The following is a 22,632-nucleotide window of genomic DNA, read 5'->3' as shown; positions in this document are numbered from 1 at the left end:
TGTGTGTGTGTGTATGTGTATATATAAGAATAAAAAATAAAAAACACCACACTCTGGCCTCCACCTCAACACACCCGCTGACAAACAATAAAGATACAAATCAAAAACAAATAAGGTCGACAGAGTAGAAAATAATTATCCATGCATGCTCGGGTGTGCTGCATCTCCAGTGACCCTGATCGCTGTGACGGAAATGCCGATACGTGTTGGAATTTTCCGTACATTGTTACAGTTCATGGATATGCTATGAACAACAACAAAGTGAGATGTAAAAGGTAAAACTAACCTGTCTCACAACCGTCTAACCCAGCTCACGTGGTATGAAGGTAAAAGGTAGTTAAATTAAACCGAATGGAAAACAAAATTGGAACTGCTCGTGTGTTTTGAGCAGATAACTTTGACGCTGCCTTATATTAGCAGCAGAGTCAATATTGTTCTTAGTGTAGACACATTTTGTAACCTAGACACTTGTGAAAAATGTGAATCTAGTAGTGCGAATAGTATAACTGTTGTGTTCTCTACAACTGAATCTCCCTCTCATCTTCTTAGGGCACATTCAAGTACAAGGCTGAGAGTGACTTGCTGTTTGCGGAGCATCATAAGACCTTACTGTATGATGGCAAGTTGTCCTCCAGTATCGCCTTCGCTTACAACCCTCGCGCCACCGATGCCCAGCTCTGCCTTGAGTCCTCACCCAAGGACAACGCATCCATATTTGTTCACTCACCCCACGCGCTCATGCTGCAGGTAATTATTCCTTTAATGTGACATTTTGCGTGCATATAAACATATTCCAATAGTTGATTATTACTGAGTCAACTGTAACCATAATAAACCATGCTGACATTAAAGCACATTCTCCACCTCCTCCCTCCCTCCCTCCCTCCCTCCCTCCCTCCCTCCCTCCCACTGTTCCATATGAGCCACTTTTGACTCTTTCTTTCCTCCTCTGCGATAATTAAAGTGGCCCAGTTGGCATCTTTTAATTTTAATTGCCTCATTAGGGCAGAGGTTCAAATGTGTTCAGCTAGCCAGACTGCTACAGTTGCTGAAAGGCTTCCTGCTGCTCTAACTATGGAATTAGCCTTCTCAAAGACTCGGGTTTGGTTTGCAACTACACACGTGTCGCTGTGCATTTTTCCTGTTAGAAGTAGGTGGTGACCTTTTTAGTGGAAGTTTTTCCTATATGGCTTACACACATACATACACATACACACATACACACATACACATACACATACACATACACATACACACATACACATACACACATACACATACACATACACACAATAAGGTTTCCTTTTCTCAAGCACTAATTGAGTTCTCTCTCATGCCCTCTCATCAAAGAAAATGCTTTGTTTCCTTTGTGAGGGAGGCTTTTGCTGCCACACACAACGTATGCTTTCTTCACCACACAAACACACATGCAAACTAACACACACACACACCGTGTAAAATATGAATGAATATGTGACCTATATTTTCAGATTTGCTATGCCATGTGCAAAACCTCCACTTCTATAGAGAGGAAAATGTTTTGCCAAGCCACTGTTTGTGTCGTGACGTAAAACACAGACATCAGATGAAGGAAATATAACCAGGTTTTCCTGATCCTTATGCTTTCAACATGTTTTGCACAAGTTAAAGAGGTCAAAGAACCAAACACCTAGTATTGAAATCTTGGATTATACTCACCCTCTCACACATTAAGCTTATTTGTTTTGTTGGCACTTGGTTGAAGTTAAGAGTATTTTTCAGCAGTAAAAGATTCAAATGACTATTCATCACAGTTCTGTTCCTGTGAGGATAAAAAGCAGACTGTTGGTATAATACAAAAAACACCATTTTGTTTTGTTGTGACTGTAACTACATCCAAGTACTAAAATATGTCAACACATGAAGCTTATTCCGTGCACATAACTGATTTCCATGTGACCCACATGCAAATGTTGGCGATGTAACAGCCTCGTGTGTGTTTGTTTCGGTAGGACGTGAAGGCCGTGGTGACTCACTCAGTCCAGAGCGGCATTCACTCTATCGGAGGCGTGCAGGTCCTCTTCCCTCTGTTTGCACAGCTGGATTACTGCCAGCCCTCCAGCCATGAGCTGGACACCTCTGTCTGGTAAACACACCCACACACACACAAGCACTTTAATGAATGATTTTGTTTATCCTACAATTAATCAGGTTTTAATTGTGCTGCCTCAAGCCACTGTGATAGTTTTAAAAGACTAAGTGTAAATATTGAAGGAATACTTCACCCTCATAATGAACTATATGTCAATAGTAACCCTGTGTTACCGTGAAATCTTGTTTAAGACGTAGATTTTCTTGAATTCCTCCACAGTTAAAATGTAAAAAAGGACAACTGGTTAGTAAGATAAAGAAAAAGTTGGCCAGGTTTAACAACAGCAACACTTTTTTAAAACATCTGTCACACAACTCATGGAGTATAATACACGTCTCCTTTATCCAGTCTTAGCCTCACTTCTGCCCAAACGTATGCATTTTGCAAAAAAAAAAAAAAAAAAACACTAACTATGAGTGAAGAGCTTTTCAGTTTGTTAATAACAATTGTTTATGCCTGCGTATATTGTCGAAATGAGACTTGCAAAAAGTTTTTAAAAAAGCTGTTGCTAATAAGATTCTCCATTTTCAACTTTTGATTTAACGCTCAGCCTGACGCTGTGAGGCCATCTTGCTTATGAATTTGCAACGTTGTTAAATCTGCTGCCCTCAAGGTGATGCTGGAATCTGCCCCCCTAACACAATGGGGACACGACACCCTCATTCAATCACATTTCATGTAGGATATGCCCTTCACAGTCGGGGCTTTGTCAGCAGCTTACATAGATTATTGTCACTGTCTAACTCACCCTCTCTCTCTGTCTCTTTGTCTCTGTTTGTCCTTCTGTCTATCTCTGCCTTTTAGCTGCACTTTGTTATCCTTTGTGATGGAGCTCTTGAAGAACTCAGTGGCTATGCAAGAGCAAGTCCTAGCCTGCAAAGGCTTTCTCGTCATCGGCTACACTTTGGAGAAGGTGAGAAAAACACAAATTGTCTCAGCTGGAAAAGAAATACACGAGAGCCATCCTGCCGTACCAGTAGCTGCGTAATGAACCCAGAGGCGTAATAAGGCCTGATTCCCTTAACGCCACAAAACACACTTACAGAGGCACACACCGACACCGATACTTAATATGAGCCAGACTTTGTTTTCCCTCAGCTGTATTTGGAGGTCACAGCGTGCTTGGTGCTTGTTAGGCAGAAGAGGAGATCCTCCTCATTTTTCTCTGCATGTGTCCTTTGCATGTCTTTGACTCCTCTCTCTGACATATCACCCTCTCATTTTCTCACCTGCTATTGTGGCACTCTCTGCCCCCCCGTCTATGCTCCAGTCTTCCAAGGTGCATGTGACGCGGCCCGTCCTGGACATTGCGCTGGCCTTTTCCAGGTACCTTAGCAACTTGCAGAATGGCATCCTGCTGCTCAAGCAGCTGTGTGACCACATTCTGTTCAACCCCGCCATCTGGATCCATGCCCCTGCCAAGGTAACAGAAACACACGTACACACACAGCAGCCCGTTCTTATGCATTTGGTTGAATAAATGTAGACAATACAGCTATACAGAATGTCTATTTGTTTCTTTTATGCAGCTGTGTCTGTTGTAATATTTTATGACGTCAACATAAATGTAAAAAGTGGTTCTTCGGATTCAATGTTTAACCAGGAGAGCAAACAGTTTTTGTGGCTGCCGTGAAAAGGTTATTTTTGAAACGGTAAACACACATACATTAAAGTAGAATATTGTGTTGGATAAAGACACGTTATGACATTTTTAGATTATTAAATGTATCATTTTCAAAAATGTTTGACTTTAGGACTCAACACTATCTGGAGTTGTTGGAAATGTTTGTATCATATGAGTTTGATCAATCGTAAGCAGCAACCAGTGAAATCTATTTTCTGCAAATAGTTTTATAAAATGAGTGTTGCCCAATCTTGATCTGCAACAGTGCAGACATAAGTTAGAATCCAAATAAATAAACATGCAAAAAGAAGCTGCTGTTGATTTAGGAGGTGAATTTCAACCTTATGAATACATCTTTATAGCTTCAGTTCTCAGTATTCAGTATAGCCCTGGTAACACATCGGTTGCTATGTACAGTATTCATCACCCTCTCTCACTCTGTTTGATCCTGCCCTACATTTTATTTATAGTGTTTCAGAGTTCAGCTCAGAGTTCAAGGTTATCCCTCCACCTGTGACTGAGTCCCTGCAGTAAATGAGAGAGGCTTGCCTCCAACCCTCAGGGGCTCAGAAGCTGGGACACACTAAAACCGGATTATTCCGCTCAAACTATCCAGCACATGTGTAAGTGTGTTTTTATATGTGCTTTATCTGTTTACAGGTGCAACTGACACTCTACACTTACCTGGCAACGGAGTTCATCAGCACAGTGACCATCTACAACACCATCCGCAGGGTGGGCACGGTACTGCAGGTCATGCACACACTGAAATACTACTACTGGGTCATCAACCCCCAGGACCGCAGTGGAGTCGTGCCCAAAGGCATGGGTGAGGATGCACTGAAACATATATTGTATATAAAATGTGATGCATGCTCCTGATGTAACTTGATATGTCATCTGAAGTATATGTTCACATCGTGCAGTCAAAGCAACATTTTACATGTAAACATTCGTACTTACACAGAAATATGGACCCACACATAAATATACGCTGCAGCAATGCTCACACTTTAGCATCAAGTGCAGATCTCTGCTTCAAAAAATACATTGATCATGTTATCATTTCTAGCATTCCCTTCTGAATCTGGCTCATAGGTCAGCTCCTCTCAACAGCCATTGTTTGCCATTTTGTTTTTCAGATGGTCCGAGACCAAACCACAAGGAGATCCTCTCATTGCGAGCCTTTCTGTTGTTGTTTGTCAAGCAGCTCATAATGAAGGTACGTTGATGATGTCACGGCCCAATACCCCCATCACCAAATAGAAAGCAGGCTTTTATTGACTCACTTGGAATCTGGCACATATGAATGTGAATATTCTTTCTTCTCGTGATTCCATTAGTTTTATTTACCGTATATAATAAATGTAGTTGCTGGTTCACTCTTATTACAGTGGAGTTGCGTTCTGACTGTCAATGGCTCCAGGAACATGCATCATTAATATGATCAATAGCAAACTAGTTGCCGCTTTATACAAGTTGTTAACTGTAGGTCATCCCATAATGAACTCAAATGTCAGCTTTGCAATTGAAGCTTTTAGCCCTCATTACATCTTTCTATTGCTAAAGAATATGCTGCCATTTACGTAGATGCTTCTCCGTGTTTAGACGTTATTGAAACTAGTGAGAATAAAAATGCCTATTCACAAACTGGCACAATGGTTTTATTGAATGAATATGAATGTTAATATATCTAAACATTTTTATTTGCTCTCTTTTAAGAACCATCTTAACTGCGGCTGAGCTGTACAGTATTATAATGAGACATTGATATCATGATGGGAGAATACATATTGCCTGGGATTTTTGTTTTGTAGTGCTACAACTATATTGCTTGATGTTGCTGTAGTCAGCTCCTTATCTTCAGGTGAAATAATAATTTGATGTCCCTCCCTGTTTGGTCATCATATTAACATTACTCTGGATTTTTTTACTTTTCTTGTACAGAAAACCTATTTGCCACATTGAATTTACCCCAAAGTCACAATATTATTATCAGAGAAATCTCTGGTCATCTTTAGAATGGCTGTGTATTAGCTTTGCAGATATATCAATAATCTCTGTGTAAAATTATTTGTGATTTTTTTTTTATATTCCAGGATCATGGAGTGAAGGAAGACGAGCTGCAGAGTATCCTCAACTACCTCCTGACCATGCATGAGGTAGGCTGTTGTTACTGCAGCGCTGACCACCAGATGGCAACCTCACACTGCTGCGCTGCACTTGGTCCTCCCACCGTCTGATATGCAGAGCAATAGCTAACTTTTCCTGTTGCTAAACGCATGATCGCTGTTCCTTGTTATTTTTCCAAGTCTGCCAGTTAGACGTACTGACAGAAGTGGATAGTTTAGAGTGGAGTGATGCATAACAAATGAATCAGTCAGATCAGTCAGTGAGGCAGTGAACCTTGTAAGAATCAAAGGGTGATTACAACATTGCCTAAAAAGCCTACCGACATGTAGGAGCCGTTGATTTCATAGAACACAGATTGTAATTCTTTAGCTGCTTTTAATGTCATTAAATATTTCTACTGTTTTTGATCACCTTTCCTTCTCACATTACAGCTACTGCTAAATTCAACAACAATAATTCGCAATGTTACACAAATATATGCCTTCATGTTGTTTTGTCATATATAACTTTGTCAGCACTTCAATAGTATTTCAGTATTTTCCCCACTGCTCTCTGTTAACACAACAATAGCTTCAAGTCCTTTCCTCTCTGTCCCACAGGATGACAATCTCATGGACGTGCTGCAGTTGCTGGTGGCTGTGATGTCAGAGCAGCCGGGGTCCATGGTCCAGGCCTTCGACCAGCGCAACGGGATTCGGTAATGATCTATGTTTATTTAAACTGCCAATGTTTTCACAGTTTTGCAACGTCGTTTTTGCTCAAAGTACATATTTAAAAGTTGGGCACAGAATTGTTTTTATTGCATAGCTTCAGTGTTGTGCCACTATAGTTTTATCTAACAATGTATATATACATATATATTTTTTTAATTAAATAAAAAAAACACATTTTATTTTGAATGTAATGTTATTTTGTTCATTTTTTTTTTTCACAGTGTGATTTATAAGCTTCTGGCCTCAAAGAGTGAAGGAATTAGAGTGCAGACCCTGAAAGTAATGGGATACTTTCTGAAACACTTGCCACCAAAGTAAGTACACTCACAGAATTATTGAAACTATATTACCCGAGTATAGAAATGTAGTTGGGTAAATGTTTATGTAGTGCAGTCTGTATTACACATGTACAATTATATTTTTAAAAGTACACCCTTCGTATGGGAACAAATGTTATTATGAAAAATAATAACATATGTCTGACATTACTCTGAATGTTTTCTTTTCCATATCTATTTACAGTATTACATTTTTCTGCACTTTTTTTTTTCCCTTTTTGTGACTGAACAATTGTAAAATATTAACGTTGGCAGAAAACTCTCATTATACAGCTGCATTTAATACCACAGCCAAATCAGGATCAGGTTATGAGAATTCTCTATTGATCTGCAGGACTCGCTGTCAAAATATGAAATATGAAAAAGGGGATAATAATGCATTTAAAAACCCTAGATGATTGTTATTTTGAGGATTTAAAAAAAAAGAAAAAAGGTTTATGTCTCAACTGGGAGCTGTCTTTTTGTCTAATGGGCAGTCAATTACCGGGTGCTGCCCCTTTAAAAGCTCTTGGTATAACCATGTGCTCCAGATCTCTCAGAATGCCCAGTTTTATTTTGTCTGGTGATGCATAATAACACTCGGGGTAATATTGCAAGCTGTTCATCAATTCATTTTCACTAATAACCAGCCGTTTAAGTAACAGAGACAACTCTAGAAATATTTTTTTTTAAGTCTTGCCACATGCCAGATTGTGAGACAATCTAACATTCTACAGGTTTTTTGAGCTCAGTTACAAAACTAAAATTGGAGATGATACATGATCAGAGATGAAAGCGATGAAGAGGTTCCTCTGAAGAACTGCTTTTACTGAGTCAGCAGGGACTCTCTTTCATTTCCTCCATGTCAAATGTCAACTGGAGCTTCGCTGATTTATACTTCTACAGATTTTGAAATGTATGGTATTTTGGGACATTTTCACTATGAATCAGTATTTTAGATATACATTTGAATCGTTGTGGTATTTCAGTGCAACTATAACAACTCAGATTTGTATATTATGTTCCGGTTTAGTGGTTTAGCAAATAATTATGTTTACGGACTGACCTTTGACCTCCTACTTTCCTGATCAGGAGGAAACCCGAGGTCATGATGAGTCATGGCCTTTTCTCCCTGCTCACTGAACGCCTGATGCTCCACTCCGGCAAGTTCACCATGACAACCTACAACGTGCTGTTTGAGGTCAGTCCTCTGCATACGTACACACTGCAGGCCTCTGCTTACGTGGCTGAAAATATCTTTATAGAAAATGCATGCTTAATATTTAATTTGTTGCCTTTTTTAAACTCACCTCGTCTCAGTCTAATTTTCATAGTTTCATTTTTATTATTCAACTTGACAATTTAATGAGTTAGTTTTAAATAATAAATTGAATGGCTGTCCTCCTGCAGACACCTGATTTGACAATTATTCGGACATAAACTACACAAGGGTGAAACGTATACATAGCTTTGTGTATCCATAGTGTGGTTTGTGTCTCTGTTATTGTTAAGAGCGATGTGGATATTTATGACTTGAATCCCCTCGCTCTCCCCCGGTAGATTCTTACTGAGCAGATCTGCACTCAAGTGATCCATAAACAGCATCCGGACCCCGACTCCACTGTGAAGATTCTCAACCCACGTAAGTGCCTCCCCTGCGCCCCACTACTCTCCTAAATCATCCCCTGCAGCGCACCCTCTACATACCTTTTTGCTCCAAACTGCACTTGAGGATATTCCCCATGGAACCGTGAGATCGCTATATACAGTCAAACAAATGAAGGACATAAATTTAGCAGCCAGAGGGTATTTTCACACAACTGAACCTCAGATATCGTGCATAATCCTAGCATGAGGACGGTGCGAAAACTTAACGTGACAAATGTACACACATATGCTAGTTTTATTGAAGGACTGTATCATGTTTTGTCAGGATTCATTTGCATATAAAGAATGATTCATGTAATTTAATCAGGATGGTGTGTCAGTGTGGGAAATGTTACATTAAAGTGGATTTAGTTTTGATTCTATTAATGAATTTGCTTTAATCATAACATATTCATAAAGTGTTTTTGTGCACTTTATGGGGTTAATGTTTTAATTCAATGTGTTATAACTATTAAAAAACACATTTGACCATGAAGTGTTTCATTTTGATATTTTCTCATTAATATATGATTTTAAATATGTTATCGATCATAATATAACATTCCAATTGTATTACTTGGATAAAATAGTTTGCAGATGCAGACATACATTATTTATGTATTCGCACACATTTACAATCAAGTTCTTATTTTTCCTCCCGGTGCATCATTACCGGTAGACAGTGCCTGCTCATTTTTCATATGCGGTGAAATAATAAGCGGACTCCAGGCTTTGATCAGTGTTCCCATCTCATATTTTCAGGCCGTTACTTACCTTTAATTTCACGCAAGCTCACAAAATCTTTTCATATGTTGAAATGTTAAGTATTAATTTCAGCGAAGTAAAGAAAACATCTCCTCTCCTTTTTTTCCTTACTTTAGTGCACACACTTGCAAAAACAGCTTTAATCAGTTTGGAATCCGAGCGGTCGGTATAATGACAACCAAGGTTTACTTCCAACCAGCCTTAATCTGACAAGGTCCTGCTGTAGTCACACATTGATTATCATAAGCCTTTGTTGTGTTAAAAACTCTCCTACCCAACCATCCTAGACAGGCGGTATATATCACAGAAACCTTGTACGGGTTTGTTCCTGTGAGCACATTCTGGTGGAACACAGAGCGGTGGGTCTGTTTCTCCTTTGCCGTGCATTCTCTTGATTTCATCTGCGACAAACTCCCAAAATGGCCCCCTGATTGCAGTCTTTAGTAACGTCAGAGCCAATCAAACAAACCGAGGAAGTACCGTTTCCCTCAAATTAACTCAAGGGAAAGGAACCCAAAGCAAATGGGGGGGAAAAAAAAAGAAGGGGAATACGCCATCCCTCCATCCTCATTCCCGGTACATGCTGGGGTAATTTTCTGGCGGTAAAGGTTCAGCGACTCATAATTTGAGTGACTAAGGCGTAGAAACAACACAACCGTCTGCCGGGGCAAGGGGGCATCGGTTAGCGCCAAGGTCTGAAGAGACGAGTGAAATCCAAGCTCCGCCGTCTCTCTACTCAAAGTAAATGGACACTGACATTGTCTAGATAATTCATCTAAACAGTCAGTCTCCCTGGTTAAACCGTAGCCAAGCCTACCAGAAGGCCCTGAGACTCTGGCTCTCTCGTTTGAAACAATATCAAACCCATTACAGTATGATAAAGATCAAGGGTCCCGGACTTTTTTTTTTATTCTCCTCTGTTCCGTTTTATTTTTTACTAAAGGCACATATTTTCAGGTGTGTACAGCTGGGAGTTCAGATAGTTTGTGACACAATGATTTGCACATGTTGAGACCAATTTAGTGGTTGATTTGTGCTTGTTCTCCTTCTAAATATCACTTCCAAGCAGAATCCTTGATGTTTCTAAGTCTAAACTTTTTACTTTTTAAAATAACTTGCTGTAGTGTAATGTATGAAATATCTGAATGGACACCACAGACAAACATGAGTTTTTATATCTTGTTCCACTAACTTTTTGTACATTTCTGTTAATATTTCTAGAAATTCTGAAGGTAATAGCTGCTCTGCTGAAGGCCTCACCCCCGTCCCCCGAGAGCATGGAGGTGCGCAAGGTCTTCCTGTCAGACATGATCAAACTGTTCAATAACAGTCGAGAAAACCGAAGGTAAGAATTCAACCACTTCACAAGATGGAGAAGTACACACAGTGTTTTAAATGCTAGTGGGATTCATATTCAGCGCATATCTTTCTGCTCCAGGAGCCTGCTGCAGTGCTCCGTGTGGCAGGAGTGGATGCTCTCCCTGTGCTACATCCACCCTCAGAACAGCGAGGAGCAGAAGATCACAGAGATGGTGTACGCCATCTTCCGTATCCTCCTCTACCACGCCATCAAATACGAGTGGGGCGGCTGGCGGGTCTGGGTGGACACCCTGTCCATCACACACTCCAAGGTCAGGGCACTCATTATATCCACACACACACACACACACACACACACACACACACACACACACAGCTTTGTTTATCTTTCCCTGTGGATATTCTTCCATCTCCTCTTCTGTTTCATTTTCTTTTTTTCTTTCCATTTCTGTTTCTCTTCGTTTTACCTCACACACTCTTTATCTCTATACTGTACACACACACACACACACACACACACACACACACACACACACACACACACACACACACACACACACACACACACACACACACACACACACACACATACACATACACATACACACACACACACACACACACGCACGCTGTCATCTTGCTTCAGTTTTGTCAGCCTAAACATTCACCACATTACTGTAACCGTAGCCCTCCTCCTCAGTTTGATCCCTGCCAAACGGACAGCGCTATTCAGTCAAAGCCATCAGCTCTGTCACCCATGTGTTTAGTTTCAATCTGACATAATGCAATTCATTAAATAAGAAATTAGAGAGCATTATCGTCCGAGCCTCTAACTTGCAGCGTAGGATGGGATGGTAATTGGACCTTGCCTCTCAGTGCCCATCAGATTACGCCATTGGAAGCCATACAGTGATTATAATTTAAAAGCTAGTTGCAGCGTAAACCTTCGGGAATGAGTCCACCAGCCCTTCCACTCTTTATTTGTTTATAGAGTCTCTCTCTTTCACATTGCACTGATACAAATAAACTTCTGGCACTTTGTATTTCCAAAAGCTGAATTCAAAATGCTCCTTATGAAAAAAATCACTGTTGATATCATATTGCGCTACTCTGTTCCAAAGCAGTGAAGTAATTGAGGTTGGTGTCAGATTGTGGTCTGGGGGGTTTTTAAGCCTGGCAGATTGAAGGCTGAGTTAAAGAAGTACTTGTGATATGAGACGCTCCGCTGCAGAGTGGCTGCTGTGAGCGTGGGCGTCCAGTAGGGGGCACAGACAGACTGCTGGGTCATGAGGATGGGAAGACAACAGTTAGCAGGAGCTGTGTGTGTTATACTGGGTGCTCTCCACACCTCTGAACACTGCAGAACTAACCGGCTGTGAGAATACATTTTTTACAAATGATGGTTTTAGTAAAATTAACACAAGGCAGCGAAGAACTTTATTTGGTGTGTGAGGTAGAAATGTTGAGGGCACATCGTGGGACAGTGAAACACTGATGGAGAAAATATAACACATGTATGTACGATAGCAGAGGTCTGCACACTTAACTGTTTTATCATTAAATATTACAATACAATTCAAAAGATATTCTTTGATCCCTTTGTTTAACATGAGTACTTGATGTAGACTTCATTTCATTCAAAGTATAGAGAAATGTATGGGTTTTTGTAATGAAATGTATATATATATATATGAATCAATATAAATATCATTTACCCTGTTAAATATTCCAGGTTTACATTTTTGGAACTGCAAGCAGTAATGTTTCTGCTATTTACGAATATCTGCACATAATAAAGTTAAATGTTTTCAGTTCCTTATGTTACAGACATGGAATGAATGTGCAGTTCAGGCTATGTGACGCTGAACTTGAGAATCATAAAACAAATACTATAATTAAGAAGAATGGACCATTTTCGGTGGTAATTTCAGACCACCTATTTCAATACTTTTTGGGCGAGGACTAAAGTAATTTGATACAATTACTTTAACATGGAGATAATCCGAACTGCCCACTTTTTGTTACACATTTTAGCTTCAAAGAATTCCATGGCATTGTAATTTATCTGTCGGAAAGTAGGATTAAAAAATAATATATAAATAAAAATAATCACCTTATTACATTTTTTCATAAAAGCTGCAGTGTGTGTAAGGGTCTCAATTTGCAACGAAGCAATGTGTGAAGGTTGGTGTTGTGCAGAACTTGTTTATTTTTCTTTGTACTCGACAGGCTGTGATTGCCTTTTTTCCCTATAATTGCACAAGATGAATGCTGTTTCTTCTTGGTTCCAGTTACAATGAGTTTCACACACTGTAAGGTGTGTGTGAAACTCACACATGCTCAGTGCAGGGACCCCGCCTGCGACTCTGACAGCTGCACCGGGTGCTAGCCACCAAGATCCATGCATCTGCTATAAAAAAGCTAAAGAAACTCAATTGCAATTTTATTGTCCCGTTTGATAGATTTCCTGCCACCTTCGTAGCACCGAAGCTGTTTGTCACTGCTGCTCTCTCCTCCCACTGCTTCAGGGCTTTGTCTGCACGCATGAGTGTGTGTGTGTTTGTGCGCATGTGTGTGTGCGAATGTGAGTTACTAGGCACATTTTCTCTTTGCCCTCCTTTTCTCTTGGGCTCTAGAAAGCCCTTCTTTCCAAGCCCATTGAATATTCATCGGAACCGTGTGAGAACAATCAGAGAAACAAGGCCTCATAAATACAACCAGCCCACTGGGAGCCTCTTGATAAGTGCATATATGCATTCACAAATACATATGTGCACACTTCTCATCCATACAGACTTTAGGAATTATTTTCCCTTGTCCCAACTGTGGTAAGGTTGTCAGTTTGGCATGTGTAGACAGTACATTCATCAAGATGTTTTTATTATTTTGCTGGTAGGGGTGTTCTCTAGCATTTTGAATTGCATACCTAAATTACATATTCATATTTTATGCAGATGGAAAGAAATCAAAGTTTACCAGTAAAATATTTACATTTATGAGTTCCCTGTTTTCCCGAAGTTCAGGCCTTTTACTAATTTAATTGGAGAAATTCAGCTCCTTATTCCCTGTAACTGGACTTGCACATTTGAAGTTTTTACTTATTTTTCTATTGAGTTGCGTTGTAGTGATCAGAATGACCGTATGTGTTATATTTACTTTAGCTGTTAAAAACGTGTATTTTCACCTTGCTGGAAACTTAAGAAAAGCTCAATCTGTGCCATGTGGCCCAAATGTTTTGTCTCTGTCCAACCTCAAAGTGCAGCTTTTTGTTCCATGAATTGAGATCAGTCTGAGACTTTATATTTAATGTTATTGTATGCACTATCAATCTGGTGTGTGTGTGTGTGTGTGTGTGTGTGTGTGTGTGTGTGTGTGTGTGTGTGTGTGTGTGTGTGTGTGTGTGTGTGTGTGTGTGTGTGTGTGTGTGTGTGTGTGTGTGTGTGTGTGTGTGTGTGTGTGTGTGTGTGTGTGTGTGTGTGTGTGTGTGTGTGTGTGTGTGTGTGTGTGTGTGTGTGTGTGTGTGTGTGTGTGTGTGTGTGTGTGTGTGTGTGTGTGCCTCCCTGTCAGTCATTAGAAAGTGAGTGCACCTGCATTAGCGTCTCTCTGAACAGACAGATGTTCTTGCAGGTGGGCACGCTGACACAACAGCCCCCCCACTCTGCACACACACTCACCCAAGGTGCCCCTCGTCCATCTCTGCACACAAATCAGTTTGAGAACAAGGAGATCTTCAAAAGAGAGACATTGGGGTGTGAAGGTCCCTCCGTCCTTCAGACTCTGCTGGCGGACTTCATTATGCCTGTCAGACGCTTTACACCAGAGATGAATATGAGCAGAGATGAGCCAGCAAATATTTGACTAAATATAAATATCTTGAGCTGGTATTTTTCAATAAGTTGAGGATATTTGGAAGAATTTAGTTTTATCTTATGACCTTTTTCCATTTCCACTTAGAATAGTTTGTCCAGACGTTTTTTTGTTGCCCTTTAGGGTTATTGAGACGTTCCTGTGGTTAATGACAAAGCCTTTCAGATACATTGACAAGTTGACAAAGGAGCAGAAAGTGGGAAGATAGAAAAGCCAATGTTAAATAATAGCCATGCATCAAGTGTTGTCTATACTTTCTAAAACAAAGACAATCACCAGTACGTATGTCGATGTCTTTTATTCTGTAATCCTACAATAAATATTGAAATCTCAATGGGAAATACATAATAATGAGGTGGTTAAAACTGGGGCTAGTTTAGTGTACGTTATGCTGAAGGACCTTTGTGTCAGCTTGTCTTCCTAAGGTTGTGATATAAATTACAGATAAAGACTGTATACACATGACTGGATCATATGGGAGGACAAAACTAAGAAGAAAAATGTTTTTACAACGATATTGTGAACAAGAGCAAAAAACCACCCAGCCAGCAGCGCAGTAGCAGACGACATTGATTTTGCTGGAGGAATTGCATTTAGCTAATCGGATTAGAGCCATGCTGCCCTCCCCATTTCCCCTTTGTTTTGTGGTCGCTCTCTATCTATTTATCTAAATGGGGACTCCCAGGCTCCTACAGCGGGGGTCTTCCAAAGATCACTGCTCCCCCCCCCCCGACCCTCACCAAACAGGTTGTGGTGTAGGGACTCTGCTTATTCCTGATCAGCTATACAGCAGTCATGAGGAGAATGGAAATACTGAATTCCGTATGGACTGTTGTGTAAATGTGATCGCAAATATTGTTTTACTGCAGGAAAAATACGTCCATGCGTGGAAACGTATGGCAATGCCTTGTTGCTAATCATAGTGTGTCCCCTTCCTTCTGCGCCCAGTTAATACCATGTTACCTGTCACATTAGAAAAGCCCACCATGTTTTTGTACATTACCATAACATTTTCCCATACCCCACTGAGGCCAGGCCGAGTCATGGAGTAGAAAGAAATTAGATTAGATCGGCGCTGATGTCTTAGCCACCCAAGGCAGTTTCTATATATTGTAGCGAGGCTAACCGCTCTTTCAAAAAAAACCACAGACGTATACTACCTCTGTCTAACGGTAACTGGATCTGCTACAGAGCCCCATTTAAGGCCAACATGCATCATCTTAATGCACAGACTGCATCCTGAATCTATGACGTTATGTTCTGCACTGTTCTCACACACAACTCCATAGCAGCGTGCTCTGAATGCAGCCTTTTAATTGCTAAAATGCTAAATGTCAAATTAAGCTCAAACTAATGGGGTAGACGGTCTTGCTGTGTGATCACTTGGAGAGAGACGGACTACTGGCGCATTTAGAGCAGGCTGGGCACTCTGAAAACAGCTATGGATTACCAATCACTGCTACCCACTACAGAAGATTAATGAGCACCCGTGTAGCAGGCTAATTTAGAACAATAACGCCTAATTAATTACAAATAATCAGCTCCTTTCTCTCCCTTTCCTTTCTTCCACTCTCAATGACTCACTTTCTTCCTCTTCCTTCTTTGCAATTTCTTATTTTTTTTCCTTCCTTTTGATCTCTGCGTTCTCATTTTCTTTGTTTCTTTCGCTCTCTCTTTCCCTCTGCTCCTGTCCAAATAGCCTCAGGTGAAAAAGCGGGTCTAGTTGCACCCCCCCTTCCACCCCCAACCCATCTTTGACTTTCTGTCCTCGAAGGGCCCAGTGATTAATGCAGGGTCTTAAATTAGGCGTGGGAGGATTTGCCGATGCTGGACACGCACTCAGAACAGCTAGCAGACACCCACTAATAGTATCCACTGCTAATCTATGACTGCTTACATGGATGGGCTCTTCCTCAAATGCCACTGCACACCATTGTCGTTATAGACTAGCAGTCTCGTCTACCCGTATCAGATGTAAGAAGACTGATGGAGGTTAATAGGCTGCGAGCAGCTGCACATAAGAGAGAGGAAAAGTTTTAAATATTGAATGATTAGCCTCAAATGGTCCCAGTGGTTAGTTGCTATAATAAACTCACAACTAAAGAGCATTTTGAGAATATCTTCCATTATTTGATGTTTCCAGATGAAGCAGGATAATTGGGTATTATATCACACGTGGATATAAAATGGGGTAACGGCTGAAATCGCAAACCAAAATATATCATTTTAAAGAGTGAGAGCTTATTTGATGAGATTACTCGGGAAAATATTTAATGGCATTTTTGGGATATTTATTTGTATGTAAAACCACTGGTACATCTTAATGACTTCTTGAAGTATATCATAAGGTTTGCATGATGCCTTTTCTCCATTCTCAAACAAAAATACAGTCTTTCATATATTTGATAGAAGCTTGGGTCTGTTTTGTGTAACTGTTATGTTTCCTATATGTAGCAACAAATCATAGTTCATAGAAATATGCTGGAATCTGAATAAACTGTAACTTTAATAAGAGGTTTGATTGAATGGGAATCATAAGCGAGTAGATGGTCATTCAGGTTTTGAATAGGCTGCCTGGTTAGCCACATTTATTTGGAGCTCCTTTTGTTAACATCTGTCAAAGTTTCAAATACTGTTAGTACAGGAAGTTCAAGTCGTGTTTACTGTGCACTCACTTTCAGTTTGTTACCTAAATAAAGTAGTATAAATATTCTGGAAACATTCTTAGATTGTTCTAATACTTGGAGAATTGTGTTAGGTCTCAGAAATTACTTCAATTATCAAAGTTTTAATACATCGGAATTTCCCTCCAATAAATAATGGACCAACTACTTTAAGTAATGCCAAGTGTTTCTTACATTTCAACATGTACTCTTTTGTGTTTACAGGTGACCTTCGAGCAGCACAAAGAGAATCTGTCCCATATGTTCCGTCAGTACCAGCATCAGGGGTCCACAGGCTCTATGAGCTCCCTCAGAACCATCTCTGGTGTCAGCCAAAGATCGGACACCATGGAGTGTGTTAACGGGACCCCCGCAGAGGAGACGGCCCCTTCCACAGTCATTGAGCTCACAGTGGACGAGCTGTCCCACAAGTCCCCGGACACAGCATCTGACTCCACCATTACCTCCAGCCCACCAGAGGCTGCTGAGGGAAGTGGACACGCATCCATCACCGTGTCCAACATCCTGACCAGGGATGACGACGACAAAGAAGAAGAAGAGCAGCAGGTTGTTGAGGAGTCTTCCAAGGATGGATCAGGTGATGAGGGAAAAGAGACTGTGACACAAACGGACGATAAAGAGGAACAGAATGAAGAGACCAATAAAGAGGAACGGGAGACTTCCACTGGCAAGAGCTCCGATGATCTGCAAACAGAGGACACAAACGCAACAGAAGGGGTTAGAGACTCTGCTACACCATCTGCAAGTGATGATGCACAAACATCTGCAACAGATGATGACAAGTCTCAAGCTATCAAAGGGGAATCATCAACCTCCAAACCAGAAGACTCTTTGAATGAAGCAGACACAGAGGTGCCCGAGGTTTCAGAACAAGAGGATAATAAGGACCGAACGTCCCCCGAGTCAGCGGCCTGTCTGGAGAACATTGTCCAGGGAGGAGACTCCTTCTTCAACGAGGATCTGGCTGACATGTCCTCTGTCAGCGACCAGGCCCCCCCAAGTGATGCTGATGATAGCCAAGAAGAGTCCTCTTATGCCTCTGCAGTTGCCGGAGAGGAAGGGGAAGTAAGACAAAAGGAGGAAGCTAAAGATGACGATGATGAAGGCGAGGTTGATAATCAGGAAGGTCATGAGATAAAGACGGATGAAGATAGTGATGAGAAGCAGGCGGTTGACTTACAAGAAACAGTGGAAGAAGAGAGTGAAGCTGAAGAGAAACAGGTGTCTGGATTGGAGATTGAGACTTCTCTAACTGAAACACCTGAACAGAGTGAGACGGAAGCACCCGGAGATGACCAGTCTTCCTCCATAACTGTTCCCGCCACACCAGACCAGCAGCCTTCTGATGCCACACCCATCTCTACAGCCCAGGAGGTCGCAGCAGCCTCAGACCCCGCCTCACCTAGCCAGCCTTTAGAGACCACCAGCACCACTGAAGAAGAAACCCTGCCCGCTCCCACAGATGGCAGCGCTGACGCACAGAAGACCGCAGCGCCTGTCAGCAAGACCAAAGAGATCAAAATCGCCCGACTGGACGTGTCCAATGTGGCCTTAGACACGGAGAGACTTGAGTTAAAGGAGACCTCAACTACAGTACGCATCCTTTTTCTTTAACTGCTTTCTCTACTTTAAATATATACTTTTTACATGATAATATAGAGAACTGATCACTTTCAGTTTTAAACCCTTACGTTAAAGGAATCCTTCACACATAAAAATGACCGTTTGCATATTAATAATTACCCATCCCGTAGTACCTTGAATTCTTAGAAAAATGTTTCTCTTGTACGGAAAAGGTCAAATAAAGAAAAGTCTTGAATTAAGAGGAAACCGCCATAACAACAGTAAAACAATATCCAAATATTCATTAAGCAATAATCTAGTATATAAACTCAATATTTACCAAACACTTGCATTATCACTTTACTGTGTTTGAATGTATCTTTCTGAATATGCATGTGTTTGGGAGAAGTGAGACTAAGATGCTTCTATTTATATGAAATCATCAATACCTTTTTTCTGTTGAAAAAACGGTCTTTCTTACAAATTCTAAGTAGCACGGAATGGATCATTTGAATTACAAATGGTCCTCTTGTGCTGTAAGTTTTCCTTTTTAAAGCTAATTGTGTATAACTGGTTTCTCTCCGTAGGAAACAAGCCAGGGCCAGCCTTCAGCAGCAGCAGCAGCCGCAGCAGCAGCGGGGGGGTCTGCAGGTCAGCAGAGAGAGGGCAGCAACCCAGCCCCTCGCTCCACCATGTTTCGTATCCCAGAGTTCCGCTGGTCCCACATGCACCAACGCCTCCTGGCTGACCTGCTCTTCTCTATTGAGACAGATGTGCAGATGTGGAGGAGGTACGGGAACAATCTGCTGACTCTGACATTGCTCATGCTTTAGCTAACAATTATTTTGTTAATTGACTAACGGAAAATAGATTTATTGGCTTTTTGTGCCTCTGAGGAGCGGACACCAGATTTCATTTAAGCCTTCTACTAATTGAGAGCTGCCTGGAAGAGTCCTTCACCAATCTTTGTTTTGTTAGTGGGAAGATTTGACTTCTTACTTTTGCTTGTTGAATCCTTGTGTAGTACTTAGTAGACTTATTCTACTCAAAGTAAAGTGTTTCTCTTTGCTAAGGCAATGACTTAAAGGCAAAAATAGATATTGGCCTGAAATATTTCTCATAGCCACAACCATTGCACAAAGCAGTACTTTACATTACATGAAACTGAAAACTAGGGTCTCTAGGGATACTTTGAAATCCATTCCCCATTGAGGACACTTTAGACCAAAGCACAGGAAATGTTTTTGTAAAAATAGAAAGTTATTTGAATCCTTCAATGTAAGCATTAAACTGCAACAAAGAACATCTGTAAGCAAAACACTGTTATTTCCATACCAATATTATTATATCATGAGAAACAGGCTCTCACTTTACATTTGTCAAAAATGCCCCTACTTGTCTTATTCTAAATATGTGTTTCGTTAAAAAAGCAACATTTGATCCTCTCCCTCACAGCCACTCCACAAAGACGATTCTGGACTTTGTGAACAGCAGCGAGAACGTGGTGTTTGTCCACAACAGTATTCACATCATCTCCCAGGTGGTGGACAACCTCATCATGGCCTGTGGAGGCATTCTACCTCTGCTCTCTGCTGCCACCTCCTCCTCTGTGAGTCTCCTCGTGTGTGTGTGTGTGTGTGTGTGTGTGTGTGTGTGTGTGTGTGTGTGTGTTTACTGTGGCTGTGTGTGTGTGTGTACTGTGGCTGTGTGTGTGTGTGCTGTGTAGTCGATGACTCCGATCACAGGAAGTTATCCATCCACATTGACCTTTTCCAATCACATTAGACCACAGTTAGTGGCCCCCTAACATTGTTACTTTGTTTGTGTGTTGTCTGATGTCGCTGACTGCCGCTCCCTTACACCATTCTTTGCCTCCGTCAATGACTTTACGGCCCTGTTAAGGAAACAGGTTGAAGTTCAATTCCTTTTTAATTCAATTGCATTTATTGGGTTTGGTTTCTAACCAGATTTAAAACTCGATGTAATACATTTCAATGTATTTTAATGTTGTAGGAGGTGTTATCTGTATAGCTGTCTCACATATTCCACACATTTATTACAGTTTAAAAGCATTTCTTATTATTAAATCTTTGGTACATTTCTAAATTGAATTTCTTAGTTTGTACCCCTATCCTCTCTATGGCAACTCATTGTGAAGTTGCGTGTAACTATTAAACGTCACTTGAGAAAACATAAAAAAACAAACAGTTTCCTTACAGGTCAAGGATGAACCTTTACGGCCCGTCCACATGGCGACGTTCGTTGAAGCTTCAACGCTTCTGCCCATTCACTTTGAATGGGGTGACGTCACGCTTTGTCGAACTGCATTGTGGGCGCTTCGCTTTGCTCGCATTGCTCGCTTCAAAAGTTGAGCAATGTTCAACTTTTGAAGCTTCGGCCGAAGCGTCAGCCAATCAAATCATATGCTTGTGTGTCCGGGACAGGAGATTAATGTGATTGGTTGTTTGTCGAGTTTCAGACACGCCCACCGACAAGCTTCAACACACGCCGCCGTGTGGACGCTGCGTTACTCTTACTTCTCTTCTTTGATCCATTTGTTTTCTAACTAGTAAAGTCACATTGGCTTCCTTTTATTTAAATGTAGTTTTTTTTCTATTCATGTTTTTATCATCCATACAAAGTACAGGTATTCTAATAGTTACTGTATAGTTAATAGCTTCAATGAGCCTGTACTCAATATAAACTGAATTGAAGGATGTATGTATGACTTATCAATGAATAACTCTGTGATCTTTACTCCGTCCACCACCAGCATGAACTGGAGAATATCGAACCCTCCCAGGGTCTGACGGTGGAGGCTTCAGTCACCTTCCTCCACCGCCTCATCAACCTCGTGGATGTTCTCATCTTTGCCAGCTCCCTTACCTTCACAGAGATAGAAGCTGAGAAAAACATGTCGTCGGGAGGCATCCTGCGACAGTGCCTTCGCCTCGGTATGCTCACAGTTTGGTTCCTTTTACCTCATAACTTGGTCAATCTCGTTTATTTGATCAGACTCATTGATATCGTTCAAAACAATTTGGGTCAAACCTTGTTGTTTGTCTACTTAACCTTCCATTTGATGACATTTAGCTCTCATCTCATCTGCATCCCCTTTCTGAATTCCCATCTTTTATCTCCTCCTCTAACCGAGCCCTCTGTCCTCCCCTGTTCATCGATCCCTCTCATATCAGCCGGCAGTAGCCTCTTGCGTTAGCCTCAGTCATGACTCCCTGTAGCCTTCTTCACCCTCCCTCCTGTGTTCTCTCTTTCCTGCCGTCTTCCTCTCCATCTCCGGCGACTGCTCATTCCCTCGCCTCTTTCACTCCGCTCATATCAGCACTCTCTTATCTTGTTATTATAACCCCACTGCATGGCAACACTCTAAAATGGCTGCTATCATGATATAGTGAGTTCTACATAATGGCCTTGGCTGCACTGCACTGCAGCGTAGCTCGAGGCCTTTCCCTGCCTTCTGTTCCAGGCTATTACAGTTTCCTCTGACAGCATCAGAAGCCAAGCCACGCTCCAGCTGAATAAAATATATAGAAATTCGTACATTATTCATTCTATGTGGTGCACCTTTTCCACACACACACACACACACACACACACACACACACACACACACACACACACACACACACACACACACACACACCCACCCACACCCACACGTGTACTCACTCTGTGGAAGTACTTTCTACACTAATTTAAATCATTTGTCTACTGTATGCTTTGTTCCATGGTTCATATCCAGGTATCAGTTTTTCCGTTTTATAGCATGGGTTACAAACTAAAAAGCTTTTTAAAATGCAAACTTGTTAAAAGAGTTCTGTTCTCAACTATCATTACCGCTGTTTAGGTG

General features: G+C 41.1%; 1 protein-coding gene across 5 annotated transcripts in view; it reads left to right on the top strand.

Moving 5' to 3' along the window:
* lrba (LPS-responsive vesicle trafficking, beach and anchor containing) overlaps positions 1–22,632 on the top strand; it is a 189,991-nt gene that overhangs the window by 36,855 nt on the left and 130,504 nt on the right. For all 5 annotated transcript variants that reach the window (XM_079656844.1, XM_079656847.1, XM_079656846.1 and 2 more), the window contains exons 9-25: positions 550–747; positions 1,992–2,125; positions 2,936–3,044; positions 3,402–3,554; positions 4,416–4,584; positions 4,898–4,977; positions 5,855–5,917; positions 6,488–6,585; positions 6,823–6,915; positions 8,011–8,119; positions 8,479–8,560; positions 10,552–10,675; positions 10,769–10,961; positions 17,406–18,794; positions 19,352–19,554; positions 20,220–20,373; positions 21,538–21,718. In XM_079656844.1, coding sequence (XP_079512970.1) covers positions 550–747; positions 1,992–2,125; positions 2,936–3,044; positions 3,402–3,554; positions 4,416–4,584; positions 4,898–4,977; positions 5,855–5,917; positions 6,488–6,585; positions 6,823–6,915; positions 8,011–8,119; positions 8,479–8,560; positions 10,552–10,675; positions 10,769–10,961; positions 17,406–18,794; positions 19,352–19,554; positions 20,220–20,373; positions 21,538–21,718 — 3,532 coding nt within the window. The remainder of the gene's footprint in view (positions 1–549; positions 748–1,991; positions 2,126–2,935; positions 3,045–3,401; positions 3,555–4,415; positions 4,585–4,897; positions 4,978–5,854; positions 5,918–6,487; positions 6,586–6,822; positions 6,916–8,010; positions 8,120–8,478; positions 8,561–10,551; positions 10,676–10,768; positions 10,962–17,405; positions 18,795–19,351; positions 19,555–20,219; positions 20,374–21,537; positions 21,719–22,632) is intronic.

The sequence above is a fragment of the Notothenia rossii genome (genome assembly GCF_949606895.1).
Source record: "Notothenia rossii genome assembly, chromosome: 1".
Lineage (NCBI taxonomy): Eukaryota > Metazoa > Chordata > Actinopteri > Perciformes > Nototheniidae > Notothenia > Notothenia rossii.
The sequence above is the reverse complement of the archived record's forward strand: the minus strand, read 5'-3'. Positions and strand labels throughout refer to the sequence as shown.